Genomic DNA, 13,720 nt, shown 5'->3' on the forward strand with positions numbered 1-13,720 from the left:
CAGTCTCTTCCATTTGACTTGCATCATTTCTTGTAGAGCTTTTCCTGTTAAGTGCTGGAGATTTCATTATAATTCTGGTTAAATTAGCCCCATTGTTATGATTGTGACCTTTGTTTCTTTTCTAACTTTGATTTTCTTTGACTCTCTTTAGACCTTTGTACTAGATTAAAGTTGACTGGTCTTGGAGGTCCATAATGTGGCAGAATCAGGATCACACTTTTGAACTCATCCTTTGCAGGGAAGGTTTGGAAAGCAGCTGTGATTTTAGTGCTGTTTGCACTGCTTCACTTGTGTTGTCAGATGGGGTTTGCAGACACTCTTTCTGAAAACCCATGTGGTCCATTTAGATTCTTGGAGCTGCTGTTTTGCTTTCACCCAAGACAAAGGTGTCTTGCTTTGTGAGCTGAAACAATACAAGCAATCTGTGCTCTCACAGTCCGTGCTCCTTCCTTTCTCTAAGATTTCCTGGGAGCTGGGGTGGTGGTGTTGAGTTTTGTGACCACACTTGATCTTTGCTTTTCAAGTTAAGGTGGTGCAGACTTGGGTGAGCATCAGAGCTGCAGCTCTGTCCATGGGCAGCCTCTCAGGGTGACCCTGTCAGAGGGAAGAGCTCAAAGCTGCTGCCATCTGTGCTGTTCACAGAGCACAGCTCAAGCCTGAGCTGGTCTCTACACGAGGTGTGAGCTCACTTTGTGTTCCTGGCTAGAGTAAAAACCTCTGTGTAGGCGGTGTTGAGAGCTGGGAAGTTTGGCTTACAGGAAGAATGAGGTTTGAGCTAACACGACAGCACAGACGTAGCCTTGGAGGCCATTTGTGGCCTGGGATCCTGCTGTGCTAATTGCTGTACAAACAGAACAACTGCCTTGACCCCCAAGGGCTTTAATCTGCAAGTCATCTTTGCTGGAGTTAAAAAGGGATGATCTAACAATTAGAAATAAGGAGACTACTCTGTTAATTCCATCTGGGTCGCAGCAAGAGGTTTTGTGCTCATAAGCACAAAATGCAGATGAGTCAGGCGCGGGGTCTGGTTGAAGTCAGCAGCCTCTGCTTGTGTGCAGGACGTGCCTTGGGCTCAGAAAACCACTACCTTTCACTCTGCCTAATTATTGGCCCAAAGAAAACTTTCTCTGGGAGCTAAGGAGAAGTGTGTAGGTACATAAGTGGGAGCAGATTGACCCCAGCCCTGCTTGCATCACCAGAGGTGCAATGTCTGCAGGGGCCAGTTCTCCAGGGCTTGCTTGGGCAATTCCCCTTGGAGATGGAGAGAGTTGCTTTCTGAGAGTTTGATCCACACTACAGGCTATACTAATGAGCTTCTGGGTCTGAATGTGAAATCTATAAATATGGAAAGGGGAAATTAAAAGAATGCTGACAGGCTGTTCAGTGTGCAGCAGTGTACAGGCATAAGATATTCTGAAACCCACCTCTTAAGTTTGTTTTGCTCAGAGTTCATATTAAGGCTGTGGTGTATAAAGTCTGCAAGTTTTTGAGGCCCAGGACTGCAGGAGCCTTTCCCAGTGGAGGAAGCTCATTAATCGTGTGCTTCCAAGCACCAGAAGAGATGCTGTTTTGACTTCTCTTTTGGGTTCTTCGAACTGTTCTAATCATTTACATGTCCTCTTTGAGCTTTCAGATATAACATGAGCGCATGGAAATGGCAAAGGATCTGAGGCTATTCCAGGGAAATGAGTAATCATTTCTTCTAGAAAAGTAACAGCAGTGAAGCACACAGTTATCAGACTCAACAAAAGAGCATCAGAAAGTAATCTGGGCACATACAGCAAAGTGTAAAAATTGGCCAGAGGATAAAGATAGTGAAAGTTGGTGGCAGCTACCCCTGGAGGCTGCTCTATTATGTATTTAGTAACAAGGATAAGCATTTTGTGCGACTTCTTCTGTGAGCAGAGAATTGCTTTGAGCTAGGCCAGGTCTGCTCTGGCATCTGTGTGCTGCTCTGCAGCCCATGCTGGGTTGGTTAGTGTCTGGAGGAAGGAGAGGACAGTGATCTTGTGGGACAGCTCAGGAGTTGGAATACTGGAAGAGGATCTTTGTGCATGGCCCACATATTCATTGCACCCCAAATTAAATCCCCCTTTGGGTGGATCTGCTTCCTCTGAGCTGAAGAGGATCTGCTGCAGGGCAGATGGAACTCCTGGATGTAAAGCATCTCCAAGGGCAGGTGCATATTTTATGTGCAATGCACAAAGTGGTTTCCCGGTTCTGCAGATCAAGCTAGATCAGTTGTTAGGGTCATTTGCAACCATGATCTTTTGTTAAGGTCAGTATGAAAAATAGCTTCATATTTGAGCCTTAGAATAGCCCAAACTTACTACTATTAATATCTGTGGTAGATTGACTGCCTCATTTAATGGCATATGGCAAATAAAGCACACGTCTACAAAAGCAATTGCTTTGTTAGTCTTCTCAGACCAAGCAGATTTCAAATATAAATAACTTGCTGAGTTGAAAGCTTTTTTAGCATGTTGGAGTTTCCTGCCTAAAAACTGCTGGCAGTGGCAATTAAGTTTGCTCAGAGGTGAGTAAAAGGGAAGTTGAAGATACAGTAAAAGCAAGCTAAATTATTTCTGGGTAAAATTCTCTCTCTATTTTCCTCTCTGAAAGCTTGGCCAATTCAGTTTTTTAACAAAATTGCACAATATCAGGAAGCTCACAGTATGTGTTCCTGCTTCCCTGCTGAGGTTGACCAGTTAGTCCTCAGTTATCCTGGCTGTAGCTCATTGCTCAGAGCATGAAAGAGATGCCCAGAGAGGAGTAAGAACAGGGGTGTGGTGAGAATTGTGGGGTTTGAGTGGCATAAAACACTGGCACCATTAGGAATAGTGTAGGGTGAAGAAATGTTCACTTGAATGTGATCCTTCAATGTGCAGGTTGGAAGAGATTAGCAAAAAAAATCCATGGAAAACTCATTTCTAACAGAATAAAAGGCAACAGTGTGCTGGATTTTCTCTTATTTTTAGCCCATGTCAAATTCTCCAATTAATTGCAGACATGAACAATAGAGATCATGTCAAAAGGGATTATCTTGCAAAAGCAGCCCTGCTGGGGGTGTGCATGGGGAAAATGTGATTGCTGGTTAAGATAGATGGGAAAGTGATCTGTCACGCCTGCAGATGAAGTGATCACTTGAGAGGCCACCCTCCCTTAGGTTTGTGTGCATAACTCCTGCTTGTTAACAGGAATTCCACGTGAATATTGATTGGGAATAAGTGGTTGGGCAAGTACATGTTCTGCCTGTCAAACCATTTAATGTTCAATTGCACATCAGGGGAAATAGCAAAGGTAGCTGAAAAATGAAACAGGAGTAGGGCTGTCCGAGTGAAAAGACAGCTGTGTTAGTGGTCAGATCTGAGCAGATATAAATGAGCTGGGGAGAGGCAGAATTAAGAGTTGATGACAAAAGAAAGAATCTATAAATGGCTCATGGATTTTAGACCTGAATATCATTTGCTGTCCAGTCCATCTACTGTAGATCACCCACTCTGTGGTGATTAGCATGAGCAATCAGGCCAAGGGATTGGACTTTGTGTAATCCCTCAGGTGCCCTGGAAAAGGAACACCTTTTGGTCATCTTACCAAGATATTTTGGCCCTCATGGTTGTTTTCTTGTGATAGCAGTCATCTTTTTCAAACTAGGAGGAACTGAAGAAGTAAATGGTTTTACTAAAGAAGCTTGAACTTACTGGCTAAGTGGTGGTGTTGCTTACACTTGACTTTCCAAGCTCTTTACTAGGGAAGCTTGAACAGCTGCTTTACACTAGCCTGGCTCAACACAGAGACAGTTCTGCTCTAAAACCCAAATTCCCTCTTCCCTGGATGTTTTGACACCTTGTCCTGGGGTTTCCCAAAGCCACCCTTCCTATTTGCTGAGCTTTATTAGCAGCAGGGTGCCTGGTCTTGTGAAGAGTAGCTCTTTTCTTTGCTAGCTTGACCACTGCTTTTCCACACAGGAGCTATTCCTTGTTGCAGGCTGAGCAGTGTGAGCCGAGCAGAGCTCAGTGAAGTCTGCCCAGAGGCAATCTCTGTTCCTGTGACCTTGCTGACAAGACAGATAAGCCCTTTCAACAGAGCACAAGTGTGTGTCATGTTGGAGCAGACAGAACGCCAGCCTATCTACATCTCTCAAGTGTTAACAGGAGTTTGACTGGCCAGTCAAAAATGTGTTTCTTCAAATGCTGCCTTTTTCAAGAGGCAGGTCTTTTAGCAGCTTCTGCTGCAAGTTCCATGAGACAGAGTTTGATGGTCTGGAAGATTAATTCAAGTGTGTTGTCCTTTCTTTACCTCCCTTATCATCCTTGTGAAAACCACCTGTTCTCATTGTGTTCCTGTCAAGGGTGGGAAAAGCCCCTGTGTCACACTGGCTTAGAGACACAGACAGTGCATGCTATCAACAGGTCTGCTTGCAGTTACAATTTGGATTCAAAGTGTAGCATCATGGCCAGAACCATTGCATTTGGTTTGCATTTGAATTGCTTCTCCTCTTGGGTTATTTTCCCCTCCTCACTCCCGTGGAGAGACAAAAGCAAAACAAAACCACCCACAAAACACATGCACTCTCTAGGCTGTGGTGGATCTTACTTTGATCATGTATTACACAAAGAGAAACTAAAATCAGTATCAGGATTTAAGGATAAAAGTGCCTCCATGCCCTGTGCTTTTGGATCTTCTTGGCTTTCAAATGGAAATGCCATCCTTCATGATGAGAAGCACAAAACTTGCATGCAATGAAATGAAAGGAGACTGCTGTCCCTTCTCTGTGCTAGTTCAGTTTTCATCTGGGCTGGATCTGGTTTTAGGTGTCTGTTATTCCTTATTACATACCTGACCTGTCTTTGAGGCCAGTGCAAGGTGAGGGGCTTTGGCAGCATCCCTGACAAGGGCGCTGTGCAAGTGTGGGGCTGTGGAGAGCAGGAACTCATCACAGCAGCAAACTGTGGGGTGAAGATGGCCTCTGTCTTGGCTTCAAGGAGTTGCTTATGCATTTAATTTGTGATAGAAAATTGAGTTTGGCTGGCATGTATTAGCAGCAGAAGAAAGCCCTTGAGGGAGAAGCACAAGAGGAAAAGCCAGTGGCAGAGCAAGAGAGTAGCAGACCAAAGATATGATATGTAGAGCATGGGAACAGTGACCTGACTGTCATCTGCCAGCAGCTGAATGACCCCTTTCAATTCCTGATGCAGCCCTTCCTTCAAAGAGGCTCTGCTGAGCCCCACGACCCCATTCAGACAGCTGGTGCAGAGCCCTGTGGCTTCCTGCATTCTTGTAGGAAAACTGCCATTTACCTTCTATGACTCTTCCTTCTATTCCCATAGGACAATTCTCCTCCTTAGCAGAGTGCAGCACTCAGAAGAGCCTCTCCTCTCCTTACAGCCTTTCTCAGTGCTTGCTGCAGATGGAGGTCAGGGAATGTGAGAAGTGACAGGGGTGGTAGTTTGAGAACTGGAGGGGGGATGAAGGCTAGCACAACTCTGAGTGTTTGCAAACTGCCCCTTTCAGAACCAGCACTGATGCTGTGCAGTGCCTTAGGGGTCCTGTCCCCACCTTGTGCCTTTGACCAAACTGCATCTCAGGTTGGGCAGCCCCTGCTGAAGATCCCTGGCCCCAACCTTGCAGGTGCATCCTCCACCGAGGGATGTGCTCAGGGCTCTGCAGATAATCACTGGGATGCTCTGGGGTCAAGCTGCACACAGGGCTGGGAGGTTCTGCTCTGCTACTGAGTTCATAAAAGTTCAGGGAGGCTCATTACAGAGAAACTGTGCCAGACAATGAGAGATCCTTTGCACAGCCTGTTTAATAGATCTGTGCCCTTTGTGAATACATCATTTTAAAAGCTGCTGCAGAGCACAATCTCAATGAAACATCCAGTGTAACCAGAAGGGAGCTGGTCCTCTCAGAACCACCCAGTTGCTGATGGGGGGGACTGTGCCCATAACAGAGCCTGTCTTGTCTTCAGGAATCTTAATTTGCTTTGATGTCATAGCAGGTTGTGTAATCTGCTGAAGAGATAAGACAGCCTCTGTTTTAAAGATTACTAAATTCTAATCCTGCCTGTCCCACACATTTTGTTCTCTTAATGGAATGAAATGCTGAAGGCGGAGGAAGTCGTATGTTGCAAAAAATATCCAAAATCATATGGTGGCAAGTGAAAGTCCAGTGAAAGGAAATGCAGGTCAAAGTGAGGGAGACAGCTTTGAAAAATGACATGGCTTGCCTCAGTGGATCTAGCACACAGTTAGTAAGGTCATGTAAGAAGTCAGAAAGTTTACAAAAACAGTGCTGGTTCAGAAATATTCAGAGAGTGTGTATCTCACTGGGTATGTGGTGATTTTGGTTACAGCAGGAGAAGGACTTTCCTTCATGCAGTTCAATCTTAACCCAACAAAACCCATTAATGACTCTTCATGACATCCTTTGCTTATGTCCAGCTGCTGTGAGAGGTTCTAAAGGCAATGCTTGATCCCTCTTTTCCATGTGTCTGCCTTGTGAAAGGGCAGTGAGAGTGTGCCTGGCAGCAGGATAACATCTGCCCATGGCTGGGTACCCCGGGCACCAGGGTGCTCTGAGGCCACTGGGAGTGCACAGGGTCAGTGGTTCAGTCCATCAGTGTGAGAGGCAGATGAGCTTGGCCCCGTGAGTGGCCACAGAGTAGCCTTTAATAGGCAGTGAAAACATAGCCCCTGGGTCACACTGGCCTCACATGAATGGTCCTGTTGAGTGCAGTGGAACTATTTGAGTAAGAGTTTGCTTGTGGGAATAGAGTTCATAGCACAGCCCTCTGCAGGTGGCAGCTGCTCCCAGGCCCAGAGGGGTGAATTAGCAAATCTCATCTCCCACACTGATTTCTGCCTCCAAACATCCATGACCTGGAAAAGAGGCACAGTCACTTCACTGTGAAAGGTTCCATCTTCAAAAAAACCCCCAAAACCCAGGTTGTTTTTTAACCCCCCTGTCTTGTCCCAGCTGTGTGTAGCTGGGGGTAGTGTGCTTCATGCTTCTCCATCCTAAACCACAAAACAGAGTGAGAACATGACCTGATAAATAAAAGCTCCCTGGAATATATCTGGTTTGAAGCTGATGTACAGCAGATGAAGAAATTGTCTTCAGCTTTTCTGCTGTAGTTAGATATAGTTGGAATACCTCCATCAGCTTGTTCGTGCATTATTCCTGTATATGATTTTAAGTGAAAATCAGTGTAAAATGGTCATGGATTTTGTTTGCTGCATCTTAGATCTTTTTCTGAAGGAATGCTAGGAAGAGGGAAGATCCTGACTTATAGTCTTAGGTAGAGCATATAAACCTTTAAGAGAAAGTTTGGATATCCGTAAAAAATTACGCAAGTGACTTTTTTTAGTGGTTTGGGGTGGGGTTTTTTGGTGGTTTTTTTTTTTTTTGGGCATTTTTGGGGGTGGTGTTTTTTGGTTTTTTTTGGATTGGTTTGTTTCGTGTGGCTGACCCTAAAATGCAGTGGCTGCCTGGCCTGCCACTGCTGTGCTCTTGTTTGTGTGTGCAGCCAGCACCTGAACAAACAGAGCTGTATCTGTGACAGCCTGGGAATCCGCCAGGATTCCTCAGGGAGGGAGTGATTCAGAGCATCTGAGAAAAGTGGGGGCTGCTTCCATGCATCCTTGCTTCCTGTCCACACAGAACCCATGCAGCCTTGCTCTGAAAGGACAGTGGGGCAGTTCCCATAAGCAAATACAAGTTTTTGTGTTGGATAAAAATACACATTCTTGTGACAGTACAAAATCTTGTGCCTGATGGATTATTCTGGAAAGGCTGATATGACAACACAAAGTGTCAGACAACTAGTGGGGCTTTCCAGGGCACTTGGGAAGTGTGAGGGCAGTTCAGTTTTTCTGGGAAGGTCCCATGTGAAGAACTAGCTGATAGTGTGACACAGACTTCCAGCATGTCACCTGCCTGTTTACTTCATCTTCAGCTGCAGAGATGGCTGCACTCTAAGGCAGACATTTCACAAATTATAGTAGAGAAGAAAAAGTTTTCTGAAATAAGTCTTTGGAAGTAAAATTTGTGAGTAAAATGTTAAAACTTAAGAAGTTCTACACTTAAAAATTGTTTGAACTTTGAGTCAAAGCTGATGTGCAGGTCCCAAAGACATTCCTCCCCTTCCTTCTTTCCATACATTAATAAAAATTGATTAGAAAATCTTTGGTTATTGAATTCAAGAAAGAAAGAAAGAAGGAAAAGCAGAAACATTCATGTTGCTGCTGTTGTAAACACAAATTCATCTTCCAGATTATCAGTTGCCCTTCTTGCCTTCTTAGGAAAATTGCTCAGGCATTGCACTCTACATTTAACCATAATTTTATTTATTATTTTTTGTGTTTATGTATTGAGTGACAGACTAAAATCAAATAGTAAATCATGTAAGGTGAAGGCTTAGGAACCCAGGTCTTTGATCATCTTCAGTGTTTCTAGAAGGATCAGTACTGGAGCTCCATCTCCCCTGAGCTGAGGAGGAGGAGGGCAGGTAGTTCAGGCGTGTGTTAGTCACAGTGTATGTGATCCATCTCTGGTTACGCTGCCTTTGATCTCCCTCTCTTTTCACTCTCTGACACCAAACCTTGCCTGTCCTTCAGCATCAAACCCCATAACTCTTTCTGGCTCCAGCATTTTGTTTCTTCAATACTTTGTTGGGATGGAAATACTAACCTGAACTTTTTAAATCTCTCTCTTTCTAGTCCTGTGATCTCCCTCATACGCTAATTCTGAAAATGTGCTGGCATATTAATAGAACCCTGCCCGAGGTGTGGAGCCCCTCTTTAGAAGCTCGATTTTATTTTTGATGCCTATAACAGGTGCTGGTTTAATAGGTTTGCTGTATTACAGCTTTCCTTTTTCTCTGGTGAGCCTGGCCAGATCTGAAAGCTGACACTACATGAAGGCCAGGCATGTGACTTCTCCTGCCTTTAGCCTGGCTTCACACTGAACATTTACACTGCAGACTCACAGCAGCCTCAATTCAAACTGTGTCTCAACCAGGAGCTTTTGTGCTGATTGTATTTAAATCAGCCCAAGCAAAGCTCTTTGTGTATTCCCATCAGAGGGTCTGCTTGCTTTGATTTTGCAGTGGGCAGCTGCTGGGGGCAGTGAATGTGGCTCAAAGAACAGAGGAACGTGTTTGTGCTGCTCCTTCCATCCATTTCACACGAGGAGTTTGAAGCTGAGGTATAAATTAAACTGGTGCTCTCCTTGCTTGCTGCAAAGAGGAAGGTGAATTCTTCCCCTATTAGGTCTGGTGGAAAATGTTTCACAGCCTGTTTATCAAATAAATATTCACAAAGACGCTCCGAATGAGGAAACGCACCGGGATTAAAGTGTAACTTTACCTCTAAAATACAAGCTGAGATTCCTGGAAATGCTGCAAGCCTTTGACTTTGCGCCACCTGTTATTTTCCTGCCACCCCCTTCAGCTCCCTCCCGACTCAGAGCAAACCCAAACACGCTTTGGCTTCGCTGGAACGTTCTGCTTGTTTTTCTCCGCCCGGAGGAGCAGAGAGCGCGCGTTTGTTCCCTCGTGGGGTCCTGCCAGGCTTGGTTCAGCAAAGAGCTGCCTGAGGTTAATCCAAATCTCCTGCAAGTCCAGGGGTCTGTCCAAAGTGTGAGGCTGGGAGGCTGTGCGAGCTCAGGGTGTTGAACTGGGATCTGGGTGGGTTAAACCGATCTGCCCTGCTCTCCTCTCCCTCTGCGGCTGTAGCTGCTGCTGACCTGAGGGTGAAGAAGCTCCTGAACGAGTGCCATGTGTGCAGGGAGTGTAAAAGTGATCCTTGCTGACTCTGAGTTACCTTAGCTTGGCACAGATACACTCCAGTTCCAGGTTCACTGCAGATGAGGTGTCTCTGGGAGTGACGCTGGGTATGAACTTGGAAGTTCAGCTCTTTTAGCCAGATCCTCCCATATTCATAAACAAACCCAAATGGACTTGGATGGGCTCCTTAGTTCCTATGATTTCTTTTTCACTTGAGCTGTTTTCACTCCAGATTTTTAGTCCTCAGCAAAGGCTGCATCACCCTAGCTTTTCCTTTTCCATGCACAGTGGAAAGGCAGAGGTAGAGAGGGGTTAAGGAACTTGCCCAAGGCAGATGAGTCGGTGCCAGAGCTGGGAATAGAAACCAAGAGACTTGGCTCACACTGCAGGTTCTAATTGCACAATCTCACATTGAAGCCCTGTCACTGTATACTCTGGAGGTAGCAGTGGCTGAAGTGAGGCAGGGAAAGCAGTTTCCAGGCTGTGATACCTGAGGAGTGGGGAGAGGAAAGGGTACCTGGAGCTGTTGGTTGTGCAAGTGCCAATTATTTGTACTTTAACGCCTGGTTTCGGCAATTGGTACTAAAATCTGATCTGTCACATTTGAAGCCAGCCCAGTGTGAAGTGGTTGGGAAAAATCCAGCCCTTTTCCAGTCAGTGATAAAGGGGACAGACAAATTCATAACATCACTGGTCTTTTTTTTTTTTTTTTTTCCCTATAAAACTCCCTTGCAATGAACGGGAACAAAGGCAGGAGAGATGAGAGGATCCAAGTAGTAACAGTAAGGGTTAAATCACATTTGGGCTCTTACCAAAAGAATGAAAAATAAATTGTAATCAAGCTAGTAAAAGGTTTGGGCTGTGTTGCCTTCATATCACATGCTGTGTATAGGAAAAGTCCCAGGCTTTGTTTGAAGTGCAGTGCTTTGAGAGGGTGCAGTGCTTTGCAGCGAACTGTCTGACATTCCCCAGCTGGGACTGGCCCGGGATGGTGTTTGGAGCTCAGAGTTGCATTTGGAGTCAGCCCATGTTTGAAGGAGGGAGAGGGAGAGAAAGGAGCCAGTTTTTCTGCCTGTGTAAAATAACGTGTCCATCTCATCTGCCAGCTGCAGCACATGAAAAGCAAGAGGAGAACAGACAGAAGTCACCTGGAAACTGCAAACATGGCTCAAACAAAATAGTTCTTTCCTGTCCTTTTCTTCCCTTCTTCAACTCTGTCTTCTGGGACGGGCTGGGAGATCTGGCAGGCAGGCAGTGTGGATATATGTTGAGCAACTGAAGCACAAAAATATTAATACTCCAAAAAAGAAAAAAAATCCAAAAAACATTGGCTTCTGAAGAGCATTTCATGTCCAAATTCAGTCTTTGCTCTCAGTCCCTTGCAGACTTAGCTGCCCTGTGTAGGGATTGTCAGGTGATTTATAGATCCTCCACGTTCGTTTGTACAAGCCTTCATTTCCTGTTAATTTACAGCCAGATTCATCTCAGCCATCACAGCTTAGATGAGATCAGAGCTGAACTCACAGCCCCAGCTTCAGGAGAGCTCCAGAAATGTGCTGGTGGATTGTTTCAGCTCAGTTCTCTTTCAGTGTTGGGGTGCTTTCCTGAGACAGGCTTAAATACACATTTAATGGGTGCTCTTCTTTTGAGGAGGAAAAAAAGATTAAAACTTCTGAACCTTGTGATTCTACTAATCGAATTAATTGCAAAAAAACCCCAAACTAGTCTTAGGGGGAAAGAAATTCCCCTTGCCCATGTGTTAATGAAGGTCACAAAAATCTGGGTATAGTGTTTTTTCCTGTATTTTAGTCTCACTACACTATCAATTCTGTGTACCTCTGTCCTACTGGGTGCATGAATGTGGAAATTTGGACTTTATTCCCAGCTGTAAATGAATATTGGTCCTTTGGATAGCAGCCATGTCATTGCCTTTGAAACAGTTGTGATTGTGGTGACCTGTGTGCCAGTAACCCATGGAATAACCAGTTTGGAGACATAAATTAAATCTTTCCTTTGATTTTTCTTGACACCTTTTTGCATTTTGTCAGCAGCACACTGCTATAGTGCTGTAAAATTTGTCCTTAATGTTTTCTGAGCCTGCACTGAATTAATTATCATTTAAACTTTTCGGTCAAAGCAGTATTTTTGTGCCAGTGTTAGGCAAGGGCCATGTGCTGGCTGTTTAAAGGGTGAGTCTCCCAAAAGCAAATTGTTCTGGGGCTGCAGATTTTACACTCTTCCTGTTGTGGACAGCAGCAAATGCTGTAGTGAAACAGTCTGGTTTTAATAACAGGGTAAATGGTGTGGGGAGCAGCTCCCTTGGCATGTGCTGCTGGCATCTTCTGTCCAAGGGTGGAGGTTTTCTTCCAAAGGGGCTTGTCTGAGCCCCTGGGAGAGCCTCAAGTGGGGGTTAGGGAGATGGGATCCTAAACAGCTGTAAGCTTCAGTGCCTGAAAAGCTGCCTCAGACATGCCTCAGGATTTTTTGTTTCAAAGAGCTGATGCTTTGTCAGGGGAACTGGGACTTGCATTCAGGAGTGCTTTCACTGGCTGCTCTCCCCTGCTCTGCTCTCCCAGTCGGTATCTGGATGGATTGAGGCACAGGACTTGTCTGAACTCTCTTTACTATCTCTTATTATTCAGCAAGTTCCCAAGTGTCTGGTGAGCGTCTCTGTTTGGAGTGCCTCACTCACAGCCTTGCCAGTAATATCAGTGACTGGTCTAAATTCACATCAGGCATGTGCTCTGCCTCTTGTGACTAATGCACAATGTATTTTTTTAATTGATTACTGTTCTCTACTGACTCATGCCAGAAAGGAGTCAGAGGAAAGGACTTGGTGGGAGGGTGATTTTTCCTTAGACCTTGTTGAGTACAGATGAGGTCTAAAGGCATTTAACTGTTCAGTAGCTGTGGAAACCCTGAGGGCAGTTGGTAGGACTTTCAATAAAGAAAAACCTTAGATTGAATTCCTCAGGCTGTCCTGGTAAGGCAGCAAACAGGTGATCAGTGCAGGGTCTGATCCTGCAGCCTTGTCCTAATCCTACAGTGGGACAAAGGTAATAAAAGATGAGGAAAGCCTGCAAGAACATTTGCAAGCCTTCTTATTCCTGTGTGTCACAGACCATTTTCAGAAGAATCCTTAGGAATTAAGAATGTTATGTAACTTTTGTTGAGTTTGTATTTACTTACTTGTTTCCTTCTCTGAAAGTCACATTTTCTGGATAAAGCCTTGGCAGGTTGGTTAAGCCACTGATCTTCACTCCTTACCTTTGGGATTCAAAACCAGCCCTGTTGTCCTTGCATGTGACAAATCCAGTTTGAAAGTTGACTTAATGGAAGGAAAACTGATGAGTGGAGTCAATAGTTGTGTAGAAGGAAAAAGGTGTCTGGAAGGCTGCAGATACCTGTGAGCTGGTCTCTGGCCAGAGCAGCAGCGAGGGGATCAGGGAATGTCTCTCTGCAATGTCTCTCCTCTGCCAGCTGTGGAAAAGTCACCAAAACTCTGAGTGTACAAACTCAGGGCCAGCCTGGGGGCCTGCTGCAGCCTTGCATATTCTTTCTGTTTTTCTAAGAGAACTAAATAGTCTCTTTTTTCTCCTCCTGACTGTTTCAGGCATCACAACAGGATCCGCAGCATTGAAGGCAGTCAGCTGCAGCCCTACGTTTCCCTGGAAACCTTGGACCTGAGTTTCAATGACATCACGGAAATCCGAAACGGCTGCTTTCCACAGGGACTTCACATAAAGGAGCTGTGAGTTTTTCTTCTTGGGAACTGCTTTTGTTGAGTTAGCACAGCAGAGAAAAGGGCCTCAAACCTTTAAAAAAAAGAAGTAAAGAACATAAGAGTATGGGATTGTTTGTCAGGAGTTGAGGTGCAAAGGAGGGTTAGAAGGCAGCACATTGTCGCTGTTGTCAGGTTGTTTTTTTAAGGGC

At 45.0% G+C, this 13,720-nt stretch overlaps 1 protein-coding gene across 1 annotated transcript in view; it reads left to right on the plus strand.

Moving 5' to 3' along the window:
- Positions 1–13,720, plus strand: part of LRIG1 (leucine rich repeats and immunoglobulin like domains 1) — an 87,445-nt gene that overhangs the window by 43,708 nt on the left and 30,017 nt on the right. The window contains 1 exon segment of the mRNA XM_042779710.1: positions 13,401–13,538. Coding sequence (XP_042635644.1) covers positions 13,401–13,538 — 138 coding nt within the window.

The sequence above is a fragment of the Catharus ustulatus genome, chromosome 13 (genome assembly GCF_009819885.2).
Source record: "Catharus ustulatus isolate bCatUst1 chromosome 13, bCatUst1.pri.v2, whole genome shotgun sequence".
Taxonomy (NCBI): domain Eukaryota; kingdom Metazoa; phylum Chordata; class Aves; order Passeriformes; family Turdidae; genus Catharus; species Catharus ustulatus.